At 59.9% G+C, this 14548-nt stretch overlaps 2 protein-coding genes across 4 annotated transcripts; one reads left to right on the forward strand and one right to left on the reverse strand.

Moving 5' to 3' along the window:
* The first annotated feature begins 2440 nt into the window (after nucleotides 1-2440).
* Nucleotides 2441-7702, forward strand: ELOVL1 (ELOVL fatty acid elongase 1). 2 transcript variants are annotated; one of them, XM_051999965.1, is made up of 8 exons: nucleotides 2441-2533; nucleotides 5651-5713; nucleotides 5792-5982; nucleotides 6186-6266; nucleotides 6362-6418; nucleotides 6511-6616; nucleotides 6730-6866; nucleotides 6950-7702. In XM_051999965.1, the coding sequence occupies exons 2-8, from the start codon at nucleotides 5668-5670 to the stop codon at nucleotides 7160-7162; spliced, it is 831 nt and encodes a 276-aa protein (XP_051855925.1). In that variant the 5' UTR covers nucleotides 2441-2533; nucleotides 5651-5667; the 3' UTR covers nucleotides 7163-7702. The 2 variants fall into 2 exon arrangements, with proteins under 2 accessions (XP_051855925.1, XP_051855926.1); XM_051999966.1 differs by lacking the exon at nucleotides 2441-2533 and adding an exon at nucleotides 4553-4660.
* A 161-nt stretch (nucleotides 7703-7863) lies between these two features.
* Nucleotides 7864-12755, reverse strand: CDC20 (cell division cycle 20). 2 transcript variants are annotated; one of them, XM_051999963.1, is made up of 8 exons: nucleotides 12643-12755; nucleotides 9912-10102; nucleotides 9636-9781; nucleotides 9305-9533; nucleotides 9022-9218; nucleotides 8789-8883; nucleotides 8445-8673; nucleotides 7864-8350 (listed from the first exon to the last, which is right to left on the reverse strand). In XM_051999963.1, exons 1-8 carry the CDS (start codon nucleotides 12753-12755, stop codon nucleotides 7928-7930), a joined length of 1623 nt encoding a protein of 540 aa, XP_051855923.1. In that variant the 3' UTR covers nucleotides 7864-7927. The 2 variants fall into 2 exon arrangements, with proteins under 2 accessions (XP_051855923.1, XP_051855924.1); XM_051999964.1 differs by lacking the exon at nucleotides 12643-12755 and adding an exon at nucleotides 10467-10490.
* Nucleotides 12756-14548: the final 1793 nt, after the last annotated feature.

The raw sequence follows: 14548 nt of genomic DNA on the forward strand, positions 1-14548 counted from the left end.
CCATTTGGTAGAGTTGAGAGACAGCAGGCATAGAGGATAGGGAGCTGCCCTCAGAATTAGGAAGGCCTGCATTCAAGTGTCACTTCTGACCCAAATTGGCTAAGTGACTCCGGGCAGACCTTTAATCTCTCAGTGTCTCAGGTAACTCTCTACGATTACAAGTTGAAGAGTAGATGTCTATCTACGATTGCAGAAGGAGTCTCCTACGATTGCAGAAGGAGTCTCCTCATTAGGAACTCAAATCCTGGGTCTGGACCAAAATTCTTTTGAAATTTATTATGGCGTATGTTGTAATTAATATTTGGTATAAACCTACTTTCTGCCAAAGTGCCTTCTAGTGGTTCTTGTCAAATAAAGAGTCCTTTCCCAGGAGTTTGTGTTTTGGGGTGTTTAAAACCCTGGGCTTTTGAATTCCCTTTGTTCTCCTGTGTTTGGTAAGATGCAGTTTAATAGGTGACATTTTAGAAACACCGAGCTTTGAGTCAGGAAGATGTGATTTCAAAATCTGAATCGGACACTTACTAGCTACATGACTCTGGGCAATTCCCTAAACCTCTTTAAGTGTCAGTTTTCTGAGCTACAGAATGAGTATTTAATAATAACACCTATCTCACAGGGTGATTGCAAGGATCAAATGATATGTGTTGTTAAGTGCTATTCAAACCTTAAGGTTCTATATAAATGGTAGCTCTTACACTAGTAAGACTCTTGTAATTGGTTAAAACAAAACCATTGGGAAGATGTGACTGTATCAAGAGAATAATTCATGCCAAAAAAAAAAAAAATCGGCAGAGACACGATGTGAAATGGTGGCTAAAGAGCAGGTCCTTGTTTTAGGAAGGTGGATTCTTGTGTTTTATATGTTACTGGGAATATCAGCCTCAGTTCCCTCTTTTGTAAAACTTGGATAACGATATACCTACTCACAGGGTTCTTGCTGGGACCAAACGATCTTTGGGACAGAGTGGTTGCCTATCGGCTTTGGTAGAGGGAGTTTTCACACAGGGAGTGGAAATTACAGGTTTACACCAGTGAAATTATAGGTCGGGCCCAAAACAAAGAAGGAAACTTAAGGGTTGTGGCTGACTGCTGGCTTAATATGAGTCAGTAGGCTCTACGGGTCAAGAGACCAAGGGAGGCCGATCCTTCCTCTGGGTTAGTCTAATGCCTCATGTCCCTAGCCAGGGTGCTAACGGCCTCCCACAGCCCTGCTCAGGCCGCCCGTTCGGCACACGTCCCGATGCCGGCGCCTTATTTTAGGAGGCACTCTGGCTGCCCGAGAAGTTGGCCGGGAGGCCGAGAGTCCTTGGGTTCGAGGGTTGGAAGGGACCTCGGAGGTATCTAGTTTAACCCACTTGGCAGAAGAAATCCCAGCTCCGGGCTACGAGTGGTTCTTCTGCTTCGAAGGCTCCAAGGACTGGGAACTCACCGCCTCTCGAGGCAGCCCTCAGGAACCCCGGGGATGTCGGGAAGTTCTTAATAGACTGAAGCCTCTCCCCAGCTCCTGCTCCTGTCCCTGGGCCCAGAGAAGCACAGGAGAGCTCTTTGCCCGCTTAAGGCCAGCTCAGACTTAGGGTTAGCTGTTTGTTCTCCTGAGTGTGCTCCAAGCTAAACAAGTGCAGCTCCTCCGAAAGACTCCCCCACTCCTCCCCAACCGTGAGTGTCGGGACGGTGTCAGACATCCGAGTCTGATGCGAATAGCTCCGATTGTTTGGGATTGGCCTTGACCTTGGAGATGTTTAAGATTACAGGCATCACGGCCTTAGAACTGGAAGGGGCCTTGAAGGCCGCGGAGTCCACGGCTCTCGTAGTACGGATGAAGAAACAGGCCCATAGAAGGTCCCAGTCGGGTGGGCCAGAGCCAGGAGCTTGGCGGCGGTGGGGTGGGTGGAGCGCAGTAGGCTGGACCGAACCGTCGGGGCAGGGCCATTTCGGGGGAGAGGGGAGGGGGGGCGAAGGGTGCTCGGCTAAAGCTTCCGGGAGGGCGCTCCCGCTCGTACCCCCTTCCCTCTTAGGCCCCTCCCCCGGGGCCGGGGAGGGCTGGGCCGAGCCGGGCTGGGCTGGGCCGGGCTGGCCGAGCTGAGCTGAGCTGAGCTGAGCTGAGCTGAGCTGAGCTGAGCTGAGCTGAGCTGAGCTGAGGCCCGCCCTCCTAGCCCTCCCAGTCTTCCCTGGCCTGCCAGGCCTCCAGGCCCGGGCCGGCCCAATCAGCGGCGCCCCCGCCCCTCGGGCCCGGCCTCGGCGCCCTCCCCCTGGGGTGACAGAAAGTCGGCGGCAGCTCCGGGAGCTGGAGGAGGCGGAGGAGGAAGTGGCGGCCGGGTTGGCCCTGGGACTGACCGACGGACGTCCTGACCGACCGACCGACGGACTCCCCTCGCTCTCGCCCTGGTTCTGGGCGCGCCCTCCTCCCGCTCTCTCCGGCCTGGCCCTCCGGTAGCTGGTCCGCCTCCGCCCCCCCCTCCCCGCCCCCGGTCCCTGCCAGTCCGGCCGTCCCACCGCCCGCCCCGCGGAGTTCTGCGCGCGCTCGCTTGGCCCGGTGAGTTCCTGGGCCCGGGCGGGGCAGGCGGGGCTCCGGCTCCGGGCGCGGCTCGCCGGGAGGGCGGGGTTTTCCGTCTGGACCGGGCTCGGGTCCCCTTTCCTTCTCCCCCCCACCTCCGATCTGGTGACCCCCCCCCTTCCCTGGGGCCCTCCTTCCCTCCCTTCCCCATTCTTTCCGTCCCGTGTCCCCTCTCCCCGGCTGGCCCGGGCCGGAAGGGGAGAGCGGAGGGGAGCAGGGGGAGGGGGCCCGAAGCTCGCAGCGCCATGGGGGGTGGGGTCGGGCAGCCTGGTTCCCCCCTGGGAGCGGCCCTCGGCCTTCTCCGAACTCAGGTGGGGAGGAGCACGTGTGCGTGTGAGTGTGACCCTGGCCGTGACTGGCAGTGCCAGAGCGGGAGGGAGCCCGCCGGGGCCCGGCACGGGGCCCGCGCCGCGGGCATGTGGAAGCGGACCGGGACCCGCCCCGAGGCCGCTGGGGACACCAACTTCCCCTTGGAAAGTGGCACCCGCCCCCACCGCCGAGGCAAACCCTGTGTCGGCATTCTAGGCCTCCGGGACTCCCCGCAGGGCCTCGCTGGGCCAGCCTTGCTTCCTCCCTCTTCATACCGGGGGATGAGGGAGGAGGCAGAGGCTGGCTGCTGAAGGGGGGTGGTCTGGCAGACTGCCAGGGAGCCCAACCGAGGCACCCAGCCTCTGACTATCAGCTGACTGCCCACAAGTTTTAGTTAAGTACCTGCAGCCGCTGCCTTCGGAGGACCCAGAAGGGGCCGGAGCCCACCCATCAGGCTGGGAGTCTCCCCCCTCTCCCCTTATGGGAGTCAAGGGTGAGGCGGGCAGTTGAGATGTTTGGGGCCCGCCCTGCTCTCCCATGTAGTGGGCACCAGTGCTGGGGTGTGCAGGCCCGTGCAAAGACTCCAGTCCCTTCCTCTGGGCTTCATTCATTCATCTGTTCATTCATGAATGCGAGCATGGCTTCCTTTAGCATGTCCCGAGTTCTGTGCCAGGCACTGTGCCGGGCACAGGGTCCGCACAGACAAAACCAGAGTCCCCACCTTTGTGGCTGAGTACAGACAAGGGGGTGCAGTGGGAGGAGAGACCCAGCAGCTGGGTCCAGCTGGAGATCATGGGTCATCCCATGACCCAGCTGAGCCTTGAAGGCAGCTCACAGTAAGAGATGAAGTGAGAGGTGCTCCTGGAGGAGGGGACAGCCTGCTAACAATGGTGTGGCTGGAGGGGGTGGTGCGGTGGCTTGGATGAGGAAGCCCAAGGCCAGTGTGTTAGAACTAGAGAGAAACACGGTAAATATGGAGAGAGGGAGGCTGGAGCCACATTGTGAAAGACCTTTTGAAACAGCTGAATGAGGATTTGTCTAAGGCAATAGGGAGCCAGTGCAGAGCATATATCCCTGCCTGTGTGTGTTTGGTGGGAGGGAGGGCAGAAAGGGGGTGACGTTGTTATCTAGTTTTCTGCATCGTTTATGGGTTCCCTGCATGTATCTGCAGCCCACTCGTGGCTCTCCAGCCCACTCGTGACTCAATTTGTTTTTGTTCTGGGCATCTGGGCCTGGCTAATGGCCGGCCCAGGGTGACAGCCCCTCCTCTGACATTCCTGCCGGCTCGTTGGACCCCTCCCTCCAGGCAGGGGTGATTTGGGGGCGGCCGCTCCCCTCCCCCTTACATGCCAAGGACTCCTGCCACCCACTCGGAAGAGGGAGCTGCTCGGGGCTGGGGCCGGTTCAGGGGGCATCGGGAGGGTGTGGGCGCTCCCCGCCCGGACCGCGCGCGGGGCAGGGTGCCCTGGGTTCCCCCTGGCTGCTGGCAGGTCTCTCGGTGGGCTGAGGCCTCGGAGTCTGTCGGGGCTCCCAGCCCTTCCGGCCTGCCGGGCCCCCTTCAGGTGAGAGCCTGTCTGGCCAGTTGGGAATGTGGATGGGGAGGGGGCCCGGAGGCCTTTCCCAATCCCGGCCACGCCCACCTGCTCCCCTGCACCCCGCCCACAGGCGGCTGACCTGTGGCCCGGATCCTCCCAGGACCCGCCCTGCGAGGGTGGAGGGCGGGGCCGCCGCCTGATCTAGTCAGACAGGTGCAGCTGCCGGCCGCCGGCACCTCAGAACGGCCGGGACAGCCAGAAGGTGCGGGAGAGCCCGGGAGTCCGGCCCCCCGGCCCGCGGGACTGGGGCTGGGGGCCGGCCGCCGGGCCCCGGGGAGGAGAGGGGACCACGCACCTGGGAGGCGCAGGGAGCAGAGCTCCGGCCCGGGAGCCAGGGGAGGAAGGAGGCTTGGGAGGCCAGCTGAGAACCGGAGGGAGCCGGGGAAAAGAAAGGAGGGAGCCGGGGATAGGGGAGGAGGAAGGGGGGAGCTAGAGGGAGGCAAGGAGGGAGCCAGGGGAAAGGAGAGGAGGGAGCCGGGGATAGAGGAGGGAACCAGAGGGAGGTGAGGATGGAGCCAGGGGAAATGAGAGGAGGAAGCCAAGGGAAAGGAGAGGAGGGAACCAGAGGGAGGTGAGGATGGAGCCAGGGGAAATGAGAGGAGGGAGCCAGGGGAAAGGAGAGGAGGGAACCAGAGGGAGGTGAGGATGGAGCCAGGGGAAATGAGAGGAGGGAGCCAGGGGAAAGGAGAGGAGGAAGCCAAGGGAAAGGAGAGGAAGGAGCCAGAGTGAGGCAAGGAGAGAACCAGAGGGAAGGAGAGGAGAGGAGGAAGCATGGGGGAAGGGAAGAGGGAGTCTGGGGGAGAGGTGATTAAAGAAGAGCACCGGGAACCTTGCAGGGGGAGGATGGGGGACAGCAACACCCTAATCTTGGCAGGAGAGTGGGAAGAGTGCCCTGGAAAGGAACCCCAGGAGCGGCCCCCCTGCGGTCTGTGCCCTGCTTGGGCTCTTGTGCACTCTCCCTTCTCTGGTCACCCTTCTCCAGTGTTGCTCAGATTTGCATCTGCTCTCCTTCCCTCTTCCCAAGCTCCCTTGCCTCTGCTTCTTTTCCCATCTCTTCCCCCTTCCTTTCCTTTTGAACTTGATTACCCAGAGGACCTGGGTGTCCATGGGCAGCTTGTTCACAACCCTCCACCTCTATAGGGTAGTGAGATGTCTGTGAATCCCATCTGACCCTCCTAACTTTCCTTCCCAGAAGCCAATCCAGCCAGGATGGAGTCCTTAATGAACTTTTACCATGAGGTGATGAAGAGAGCAGGTGAGACTTGAGCCCCTTTGACCTGTCTCCTGTCCCCAAGCTTTCCTAGGTCCTGACCTTGTGCTTGTGTCTCCCCAGACCCCCGGCTCCAGGGCTACCCTCTGATGGACTCCCCACTGCTCATGACCTCCATCCTCATCGGCTATGTCTATTTCGTGCTGTCCCTGGGGCCCCGGCTGATGGCCAATCGGAAGCCATTCCAGCTTCGCGGCTTCATGGTCATATACAATTTCTCCCTGGTGGCTCTCTCCCTCTACATAGTCTATGAGGTGAGGAGAGGGCCCCTGGGTCCGGAGGGTCTTCAGTGGAAGTAGGATTAACCCAACCTTGGGATGGCAGTTGGCCCGCTGCCCCCAATGGTCCCCTGCCCACAGTGGCTCTAAGAGGGGTGGGCAGGGCAGGGTCCCCCAAGGGCCTGGTGTTGTCTGGGGGAAATGGGCTCTGACCAGCTTCTCCCCCTCCACCCCCCCAGTTCCTGATGTCTGGCTGGCTGAGCACCTACACATGGCGTTGTGACCCTGTGGACTATTCCCAGAACCCAGAGGCCCTCCGGGTGAGTTGATGGGTAGGGATGGAGCCGGGGAGCCTTGATTTGGGGAGCTAGAACTGGCCAGGACCTCACTGGGGACCTCCTTCCTTCCCCTGCAGATGGTTCGTGTGGCTTGGCTCTTTCTCTTCTCCAAGTTCATTGAGTTGATGGACACGGTGAGTGAGTGGGCTTGGGGTGGCCGGGGCAGGGCTGGGGGCATCTGGGGGCAGCAGGGCTCCAGCCCTGACCCTTAGCCTTTCCCCTCCAGGTAATCTTTATTCTTCGAAAGAAAGACGGCCAGGTGACTTTCTTGCATGTCTTCCATCACTCTGTGCTGCCCTGGAGCTGGTGGTGGGGCGTTAGGGTGGCCCCAGGTGAGGAGGGGATGGGACGGGGCGTTGGGGCTGGGAGGCTGCTGGCTCCCTTGGAGCCCGCATTGCATTCAGCTCTCTCTACTCTGATCTGCTTCCTGCTTCCCGCTTCCCAGGAGGAATGGGTTCCTTCCACGCCATGGTGAACTCCTCCGTGCATGTGATCATGTACCTTTATTACGGGCTGTCCGCTTTGGGCCCAGCCGCCCAGCCCTATCTCTGGTGGAAGAAGCACATGACGGCCATCCAGCTGGTGAGAAGCCCCTTTCCCCCGGCTCTGTGCCCTCCCCATCCCCCCTCCCCGTCTTGTGCTGAGCCTGCCTTCTCTCCCCCCAGATCCAGTTTGTGCTGGTCTCACTGCACATCTCTCAGTATTACTTCCTGCCCAGCTGTGACTACCAGTACCCTGTGATCATCCACCTCATCTGGATGTACGGGACCATCTTCTTTGTGCTCTTCTCCAACTTCTGGTACCAGTCGTACACCAAAGGCAAGAGGCTGCCAAGGGCTGCCCAGCAGAACGGGATGCCCAAAGTCAAGGCGAACTGAGCCAGGCTGGCCTGACCCCGGCCCTCGCCCACCACCGAAGTGCCTCGGGGCTGCACTGAGGGCAGCCATTCCATTTGGGCAGGGGGTCTGCGGATCACGTCTCTGCTGGTGGGTCACAGGACCTGGCTAGAGCAGGGGGACGGACCCGGACCCTCCCCTCTTCTTACGAGCTGGCACACAGGGACCACGACCACCCCCTTCCCTGTACCTTACCCCTAACCACAGGGGCTCCCTTGCCCTCTGCCACAGCACAGCCCTGGGGGTGGGGGTGCAGCTTGAGCTGGACATGCCCCCTTCCCCCCCACCCTGGGCCAGCCTGTCTGGGGAAAGGGAATACTCAGGGCTGGCCCCAACCACAGGCCTGCGGCCTTTTAACTTTTCTCACACTGAAGAGGTCAGCAATAATCTTCCCCTGGTCAGCGGGGACTTGGTTCTCACCCCACATCTGCCCTGCTGCTGGAGGGGCGTGGGGTAGGGAGAACACGGCCCACAGGGGCTGCTCACTCACACGTGTCTTAATTAAAGTGACAGGAAACATCAGTGGCTTGGTGGTACGTTCTGTTCTGGTGAGCGGGTGCTCAGGGGGATGGGCGGGCCACCAGTGATCCACCGAGTATGTCTCAGTGTACGCGAGGACCCTCCCTAAGGCCCCTGGGCCCTCTCGGGTAGGGCCTGTAGCAGGTGTGAGAGGACAGACCGAGGCAGGGGGACAGATGTCTTTATTAGAAAAATAAAACCCAGTGGGTGAGGGAGCTGGGGCCAGCCTCAGCGGATGCCCTGGTGGATGAGGCTGCTCTTGGCTGCACTTGCCTTCTCCCGCTCCCGCCGCTGCGCAGGGTCCAGCTCGAAGCAGCGCCACAGGCGCAGGGTCTCGTCCGCAGCAGCCGAGGCCACGGTGCAGCCATCGGGGCTCATGGTCAGGCTCAGGACTCGGGCCGTGTGACCTTTGAGCTCGGCCACCTTGGCCATGCTCGGGTACTTCCAGATGACCAGCTGGTTCTGGGCAAAGCCGTGGCCAGAGATGAGTTCTTTATAGTGTGGGGACCAGAGGATGGCACACACCTGGGACTGGGCATCCACGGCACTGAGACACGCTCCCGAGCAGACGTTCCAGATCCGGATGTGCCGGTCGCTGGTGCCGCCTCCGGTGGCCAGCACGTTGGACTGCCACGGACACCAGGCCACAGCCTAGTGGGGAGGGCGAGGGGGAAAACAGAGTCAGGAGCGCGCCAGCCCCCTTAGGGTCAGGCCGTCCCCACCTCGGGCTGTCTCAGCCTCTCACCTTGACTGCGCCCACATGCTGGGTGAAGGTCTGCAGGGGACCCCAGCCTCCGTCACTGGGGGCACTGGGCCACACATTCACCAAGTTGTCGTTGCCGCCGCTGGCCAGATATCGGCCATCAGGGGACCAGCGAAGGCCGCACACTTCCTGGCTGTGTCCGCTCAGCGTGGCCACGTGGTGTTCGGCCACTCGAACGTCATGGTGGTGGACGTGGCCAGAGCGCGACCCGCTGGGAAGAGAAGATGGCTAAGAGTGGGGCTCTGAGACCCTTCACTTCCCAACGACCCTCCCCTCCCTCCCTGCAGAACCATGACAAGATGTCAGAGACAGGGCCCAGTTCAGACCTGGAGAGGATGTAGCTGTTCCAGGCCAAGGCGCCCACCCGGGCTGAATGGCTGCTCATGTTTCGAAGCCGTTTCTGCTGCTGCACATCCCACAGCTGGGGAGGGAGGGAAAGAAGGTTGGGGAGTCAGAGTCTGCCTGCCTCGGGGCGGTGGTCCCTCTGGGCCCTTGCTTGAGGGATGTGTGTATGTGGGGGCGGTATTTTGGAGGTGCCGTCTCGCAGGGGAGCCCTCACCTGAACCTCTGCACTGCTGGTCCCCACGGCCAGGTAGTTTCCCTCCTTAATCCAGGCCACAGAGGACACGTAGTCCCCTGGCCGCTCTGTCTGCAGCAGCTGCAGGATCTCCCCAGAGCCCGCGCTCCACAGGTACACAGAGGTGTCCAGAGCCACAGCCAGGACATTGCCGCAGCTCCAGTCCATGAGGTTCAGGTCTGAGGCAGAGAGCAGAGGGCAGCTGTATCCAGGGTTACCCAGCCCTCCTGGCCCCCCACCCCCAAAGCTCCTCGACACCACTCACAATAGTCATTGCGAATCTCAGGGGCGTCTAGGATGCGGTCAGGAAGGGAGGGGATATAGCGGCAGGTCTTCTTCCTGCTGGACCCCGGGGTGGCCTTCTGACTGTATAGCACCCGGAGGCTGTTCTGATAGCCCTCAGGGGCATTCTGGGGCTTTCCGCTGAGCCGGAGGATCTTGGCTTCCTCCACATCAAAACCATTCAGATTCAAGGACCAGGCTTTCTGCTGCTCCTAAGGAGGGCAGGACTCAAAAGTCAGGAAGGTGCCAGACTGGCTCTTTACACAAACCGGGGCCCCCCTTTCCCCCTCGGTCCCCCCATGCCCACCACCTACCTTCCTGGTGGGTGTGTGGTTGCTTGGCTGATTCTCTTTGCTCAGCAGGAAACTCGCCACCTCCATCTGGGATGTGCTTCGATGGGGGATGTAGCGATCCCCACCTGCCTTACTGGGGGTGCTTTGTGTCTTAGAACCCGATTTGCCTGAAAAGACAGAGAGAGGCTAGAAGGGTTGACTCCTGCCCCTCTGACCCCCAGACCAGGTTCCCTAGGGGCACATCCCCTTCCCACCCGGCCTTGCCCCAGGCCCAGGTCCCCGGCTGTCCTCACTCACCAGGAGTCCGGCCTGGCGTTCTCCCAGAACTGTGTGACCGGTTGGCTGTGCGCATTGGGGAAGGGGGGGGCCCGGGGGTCTCCTTGGCTTTGCGTTGCCATCGGGCAGGAGGCGCGTTGACAATAGATGTGTCCAGCTGGAGCAGGGAGTGCAGGTCATTCTCAAACACAAACTGAGCCATGGTACTGGACCTGGAAGAGAGAAGCCATCAGCCGTCAAGAGGGACACACTTCAGGAAGACCTGGGCTGTTGGCTCCGAGAAGCTGTACGGCAGTGGGAAGAAGGAGGGCCTGGATTAGAGTGACCACAAAGGGACGGAAAAGGGGCAGAGTGAATATGGTATTGAAAGAGGAGTCAAGGATGATGGGATGGCAACCAAAAGGCTGAAAACCACCAAGATTAAAGGGATAAATATCAAGTCCTAGAATTGGGTTCAAAAAACCAACAAACAGCACAGGGACAGGAAGCAAGAGAAACGGGCCAAAATCAGCTCAGAGAGAGCAGCCCATCGTGGGAGACAGCAGAGCAAGGAGAAGGTACAAGTATGGATTTTACCCCGTAAAGATAAGGCTGGAGGACTTGTCTACGGGAAGGGAAGACTTCAGGCTTCTTCCAACTTGTTCTGAAAACTACAATAACTATTTCAATAGTTTGTTTCCTTTGTAAGGCTAGCCAGTGTGTACAGTTAAAAGGATGGAGGCCTCTCTCCAGAGAGAATGCCACAGGAGCCCATATCACACACACACACTGAAAACGCCTGCCTCAGAGAACATGGTAGCAGCACGGACAGAGCACTGGAAGATTACAGAGGGCAACACGGCATCCCACGTAACCCTCACAACCACCGCGGGGCAGGGGCTCCCCCAGAGAAGGCCAGGAAGTGAAGCTAAAGCCCAAGCAGAGCTCCGGGCAGGTGCATGAACAAGGAGCAGTGGACGGCATGGGGCCTGCGGTCAGGAAGCCTCAGACCTTCCTAGCTGGGGGACTTTGGCCTGTTTGCCTCAGTTTTCTCCTCTGTAAAATGCGGAAGGGAATGGCTGCCTACACTGCCAAGAAAACTCCCCAAAGGGTCAAGATCTGACTGACTGAATTTTCCCTGAAGGAGCCCCCAGTCAAGGATAGGAAGATCAGGCCAGAAAGTCCAGAGGGAGCTCTGGATCAAGGGCAAGACTCAGGCTACAAAGACAAGTAATGAACAGTGGCAAAGAAACAAAGCTGGTGCAGAACCCAGGCAGGGCAGCCTGGCAGGGCCTGGGCATCTGGGCCCTCCGAGAACCCTGCTGGGGCGGGGCTTTTCTCCAAGGGGGCTGGATGGGGGCGGGGAGAACAGCCAGAGCAAAGACTGACTTAGAGACCAAAGGGCGTGTAGGAGCAATAACAGAGAACGTCCAGGCTTGGAAAATTCAGTTGAAGGCGGATGGTGAAGGACCCCCAATAAATAGATGTCAGCGAGGACCCTGTGCTTTCGCAAAGTGAGGAACGGGCAGTTTCAGGAGCCTCCTGAGCGGAGGGGCAAGGACAGTCTGGCGCTGTGGGAGGCCATGAGGAGGCTGGGCCTGAGCAGAGGCAGGGGCTGGAAGCCTGGGCCCACTCCTCAGCGCTCTGACCGGTGGGATCCGGCCTTCTGACCTTGAGAAACGTTTAGCCAGGGCCTACTAAAACCTAAGCAAGGCAGCACTTCATCTGCCACTTTTCACTCCTGTCTTGGGGGACCCATCAACTCCAGGCCTTCCAAAGTCAGCTGTCCTGGGCCGTCCCAGCAGCATCTCAGAGTGTGCTTGTCCCAGACAGAATTCACTCTCCGCCTCCTGCTAAGGGCTCCAGCCCTGACTCATCCAGGCTCTCTGCACCTTCTCCCCTGGTCACCCCAAAGATTTTCCTAAACTAACAAAGGTGACAGACACACCCGGCTGGAGTTAGGCCCCCAGACAAACGCCCCGGCTGCCCTGTCCAGCCATACCGGGCACCTCCTGGCCCCTGCCAGGGACGCGGGCCCCTCTCCATTCTCCCCCTTCGTGCCCCAGTCCCCGGGTCAGGCCAGGGCTGTCTCCCGGGCTTTGCTTCATGTTTATTCCGAATATCCTCAAGTCCTTTCCTAACCCAAGCTCCCCCTTGTCCACTTCTACCTCAGCCCCACTTTCCCTGCCTTTCCTGGAGCCCAGGGGCAGAGAAGTCCAGATGTCCAGCCCGCTGCCCACCACGCCCTGGCCGGAACCAGGCAACCGGGAAAGCGGTAACCAAGGCAAGAAGATGCGGAGGGAGGAGCCTCTCTTCGGGTCTGCCCCTCCATGTCTGCGGGCTCCCCCCAGCTGCTCCCCCGCTTCCCAGACCCCCCTTCCTGGGTTTTTTGCTCGGGCCCCGCCCCCCACGCCTCCATTTGCACTTTCTCCCCCGCGCCACGGCCATCCCCCCAGGCTGGGCCATCCGGGACTTGGCCCCCATTTCCCAGCAGGGTCCTCCGCGTGGCCCCGAGAAGCCCCTCAGCCTTCCCTGCCCTGCCCCCCCCCCTCCGAGCGTCGCCTTCCTTCCTCTCTCCTGCTGATACCTCAACGGTTCCCACGGGCTCCACCATCCTCCCAGGATCATCCTCGTTGCCCAGCAAGCCCTGACCTCTTTCTAACCCTGGCGCCCGCCGCGGCCCGCCGGACGGCACATAATCGATCCTTAATCCATGCTCGGGCCCCCACTCCGCTCCCCAGCTTCTGCTCCCCGGTTCCCGGCCTGCTCATACCTCTGCCCGGTCTCACTTCGTACCGGACCAGCACCGCCGCCACCTCCTCCACTGGCCTCGCAGGCTGGGCGTTTCCGGCCGCCGCCATTTGAAGGCTCCCGCCGCGCTCCCATTGGCCGCTTCAAATCCAACGGCTGCAATCGCCTTCCTCCATTGGCTCCAGCACTCGGGGCGGGACTTCCTCCGAGACCCGCCTTCCTCGCGAGAGGCCAACCCCAGCTCGATCGGGAGCATGATGAAGAGAGCTAGAGGCTGAGGCGCCGACAAGGGCGGGGCCTGATCAGAAACTAAGGCCCGTGAGGGAAGGGAGCTGAAATGAGGGCGGGGTCTTACGAGACAGAACCAATGAGAGGCTAAGGTTGAGGCTAAGGCGTGGATAGGGGGCGGGGTCACAGGGATGAGGCCAATGAAGAGCCGGATCTGAGGCAGAGGCGGAGCATGGGCTGGGTGTGTACATGTATATGTGTGTGTTGTGTATGTCTCTATATGTGCGCCCAAAGAAGGACCAGGGTACCCCAAGGGGCGGAGCCTAGGCAGTGCGGGGCCAACAGAGGATCCTGGGACGCAGGGTCCCCCTTTAACTTTCTGCAGCCCTTGTCTCTCTAGGCATTGGGGTGCAATGGCTCGGATCCTGCTGCCAGGTACATCCCCAGTCCCAGCTTGAATACACCGAGGAGAGGGAGCTCATCCCCTCTCGTTTCAGCTCGTTCCTTCAGGCTCTCGGCGTCCAGCCGTTCCTCTCACGACCTTCAGGCTGCCTGGATTTCCCCGCCGCACGGTCCCATCCAGCCCCTTCAAACCCTTAGGGCGTTGAGGTCCAGACGCCTCGGAGAAGCCCGGTTGGGTCCGACGCAGCCCCGCCCACTGCGGATCGCCGCCATTCTTTGCCCCCTCCCTGTGGGGGCGCATCAGAAGAGTCCTCTCTAAGGGAGGAAGGAGAACGCTAAACCTCTAGAGGACCGGGGCTTCAGGCCTACTTCTGATGTTGATAATACCCGTATAAGCCTCCGCAGACCTCGTTTTCCCCAACTATAAAAGGAAGGAGTTGGACCCTGAGGCCTCCGGGGTCTCTGCCCGTTCTAAACCGAGGCTCCCACGGGGTCCCTTCCCGGTCTGAATTCTAGGGAGCCTCAGCCCCTCTCCCCCCAAATAGGGAAGAGCTGCGGCTCTAAGCGATGGAGAGTTAGGGGAAAGTCTCCGAGCGGGGAGAGTCCCTGAACTGCAACTGACAAGGTCCCTGGGAAGGGAGGGGCTTGTCCTCCTTTGAGGAGAAAGGGAAGTGGGGCAGTGGGAGATTCCGATTTTTTTTCGATGGGCCTGGGGATTTCATGGCAGGAAACTCCCAGGGCAGGTAGTCAGCTACTCAGAAATGTACAATCCTAGAGAATTGCCTGGGGCCTGAAGAAGCTGAGGGAGTGGATGAAATAATTAATTAATGGATAAAAAGAATGAAAAATGAAAAAAAAAAAAGAAGAGTCTTTCCCCCCAATAAGCTCCAATTCTGGTGGAGAAGACAAGGCACATGAATGGCGGAGGCAAGGGTCTTTGGTCCAGAAAGTTATTGGGAGATTGACCCACTGGTGGGGCTGATTGGATCTTGGCTCCAGAACTGGAGGGTGGAGAGAAGTGACTGATGGGACTGGAGACGGGGAGGAGAGCAGGCAGGGATAGGAAGCATGGGTGAGGCAATAATATACTAGGAAGGGGATGATCGTTGGCCCAGGTCCTACAGTCGTCACCACAGACTAGCCTTGAGTACCATGTCACACAGCCTCTCTTCTAAGTAAAGGGCATCTTCCCATGAGAGAGCTGCCCAAGGGTGGCCTAAGTAGGTAGTGAGTATCTTGTCACTGCTGGTCTTCCAGGGAGGGGGCTTGGTGACGCTCTGCAGAGAGCCATGGAGATT

This window comes from Antechinus flavipes, chromosome 4 (genome assembly GCF_016432865.1).
Source record: "Antechinus flavipes isolate AdamAnt ecotype Samford, QLD, Australia chromosome 4, AdamAnt_v2, whole genome shotgun sequence".
Taxonomy (NCBI): domain Eukaryota; kingdom Metazoa; phylum Chordata; class Mammalia; order Dasyuromorphia; family Dasyuridae; genus Antechinus; species Antechinus flavipes.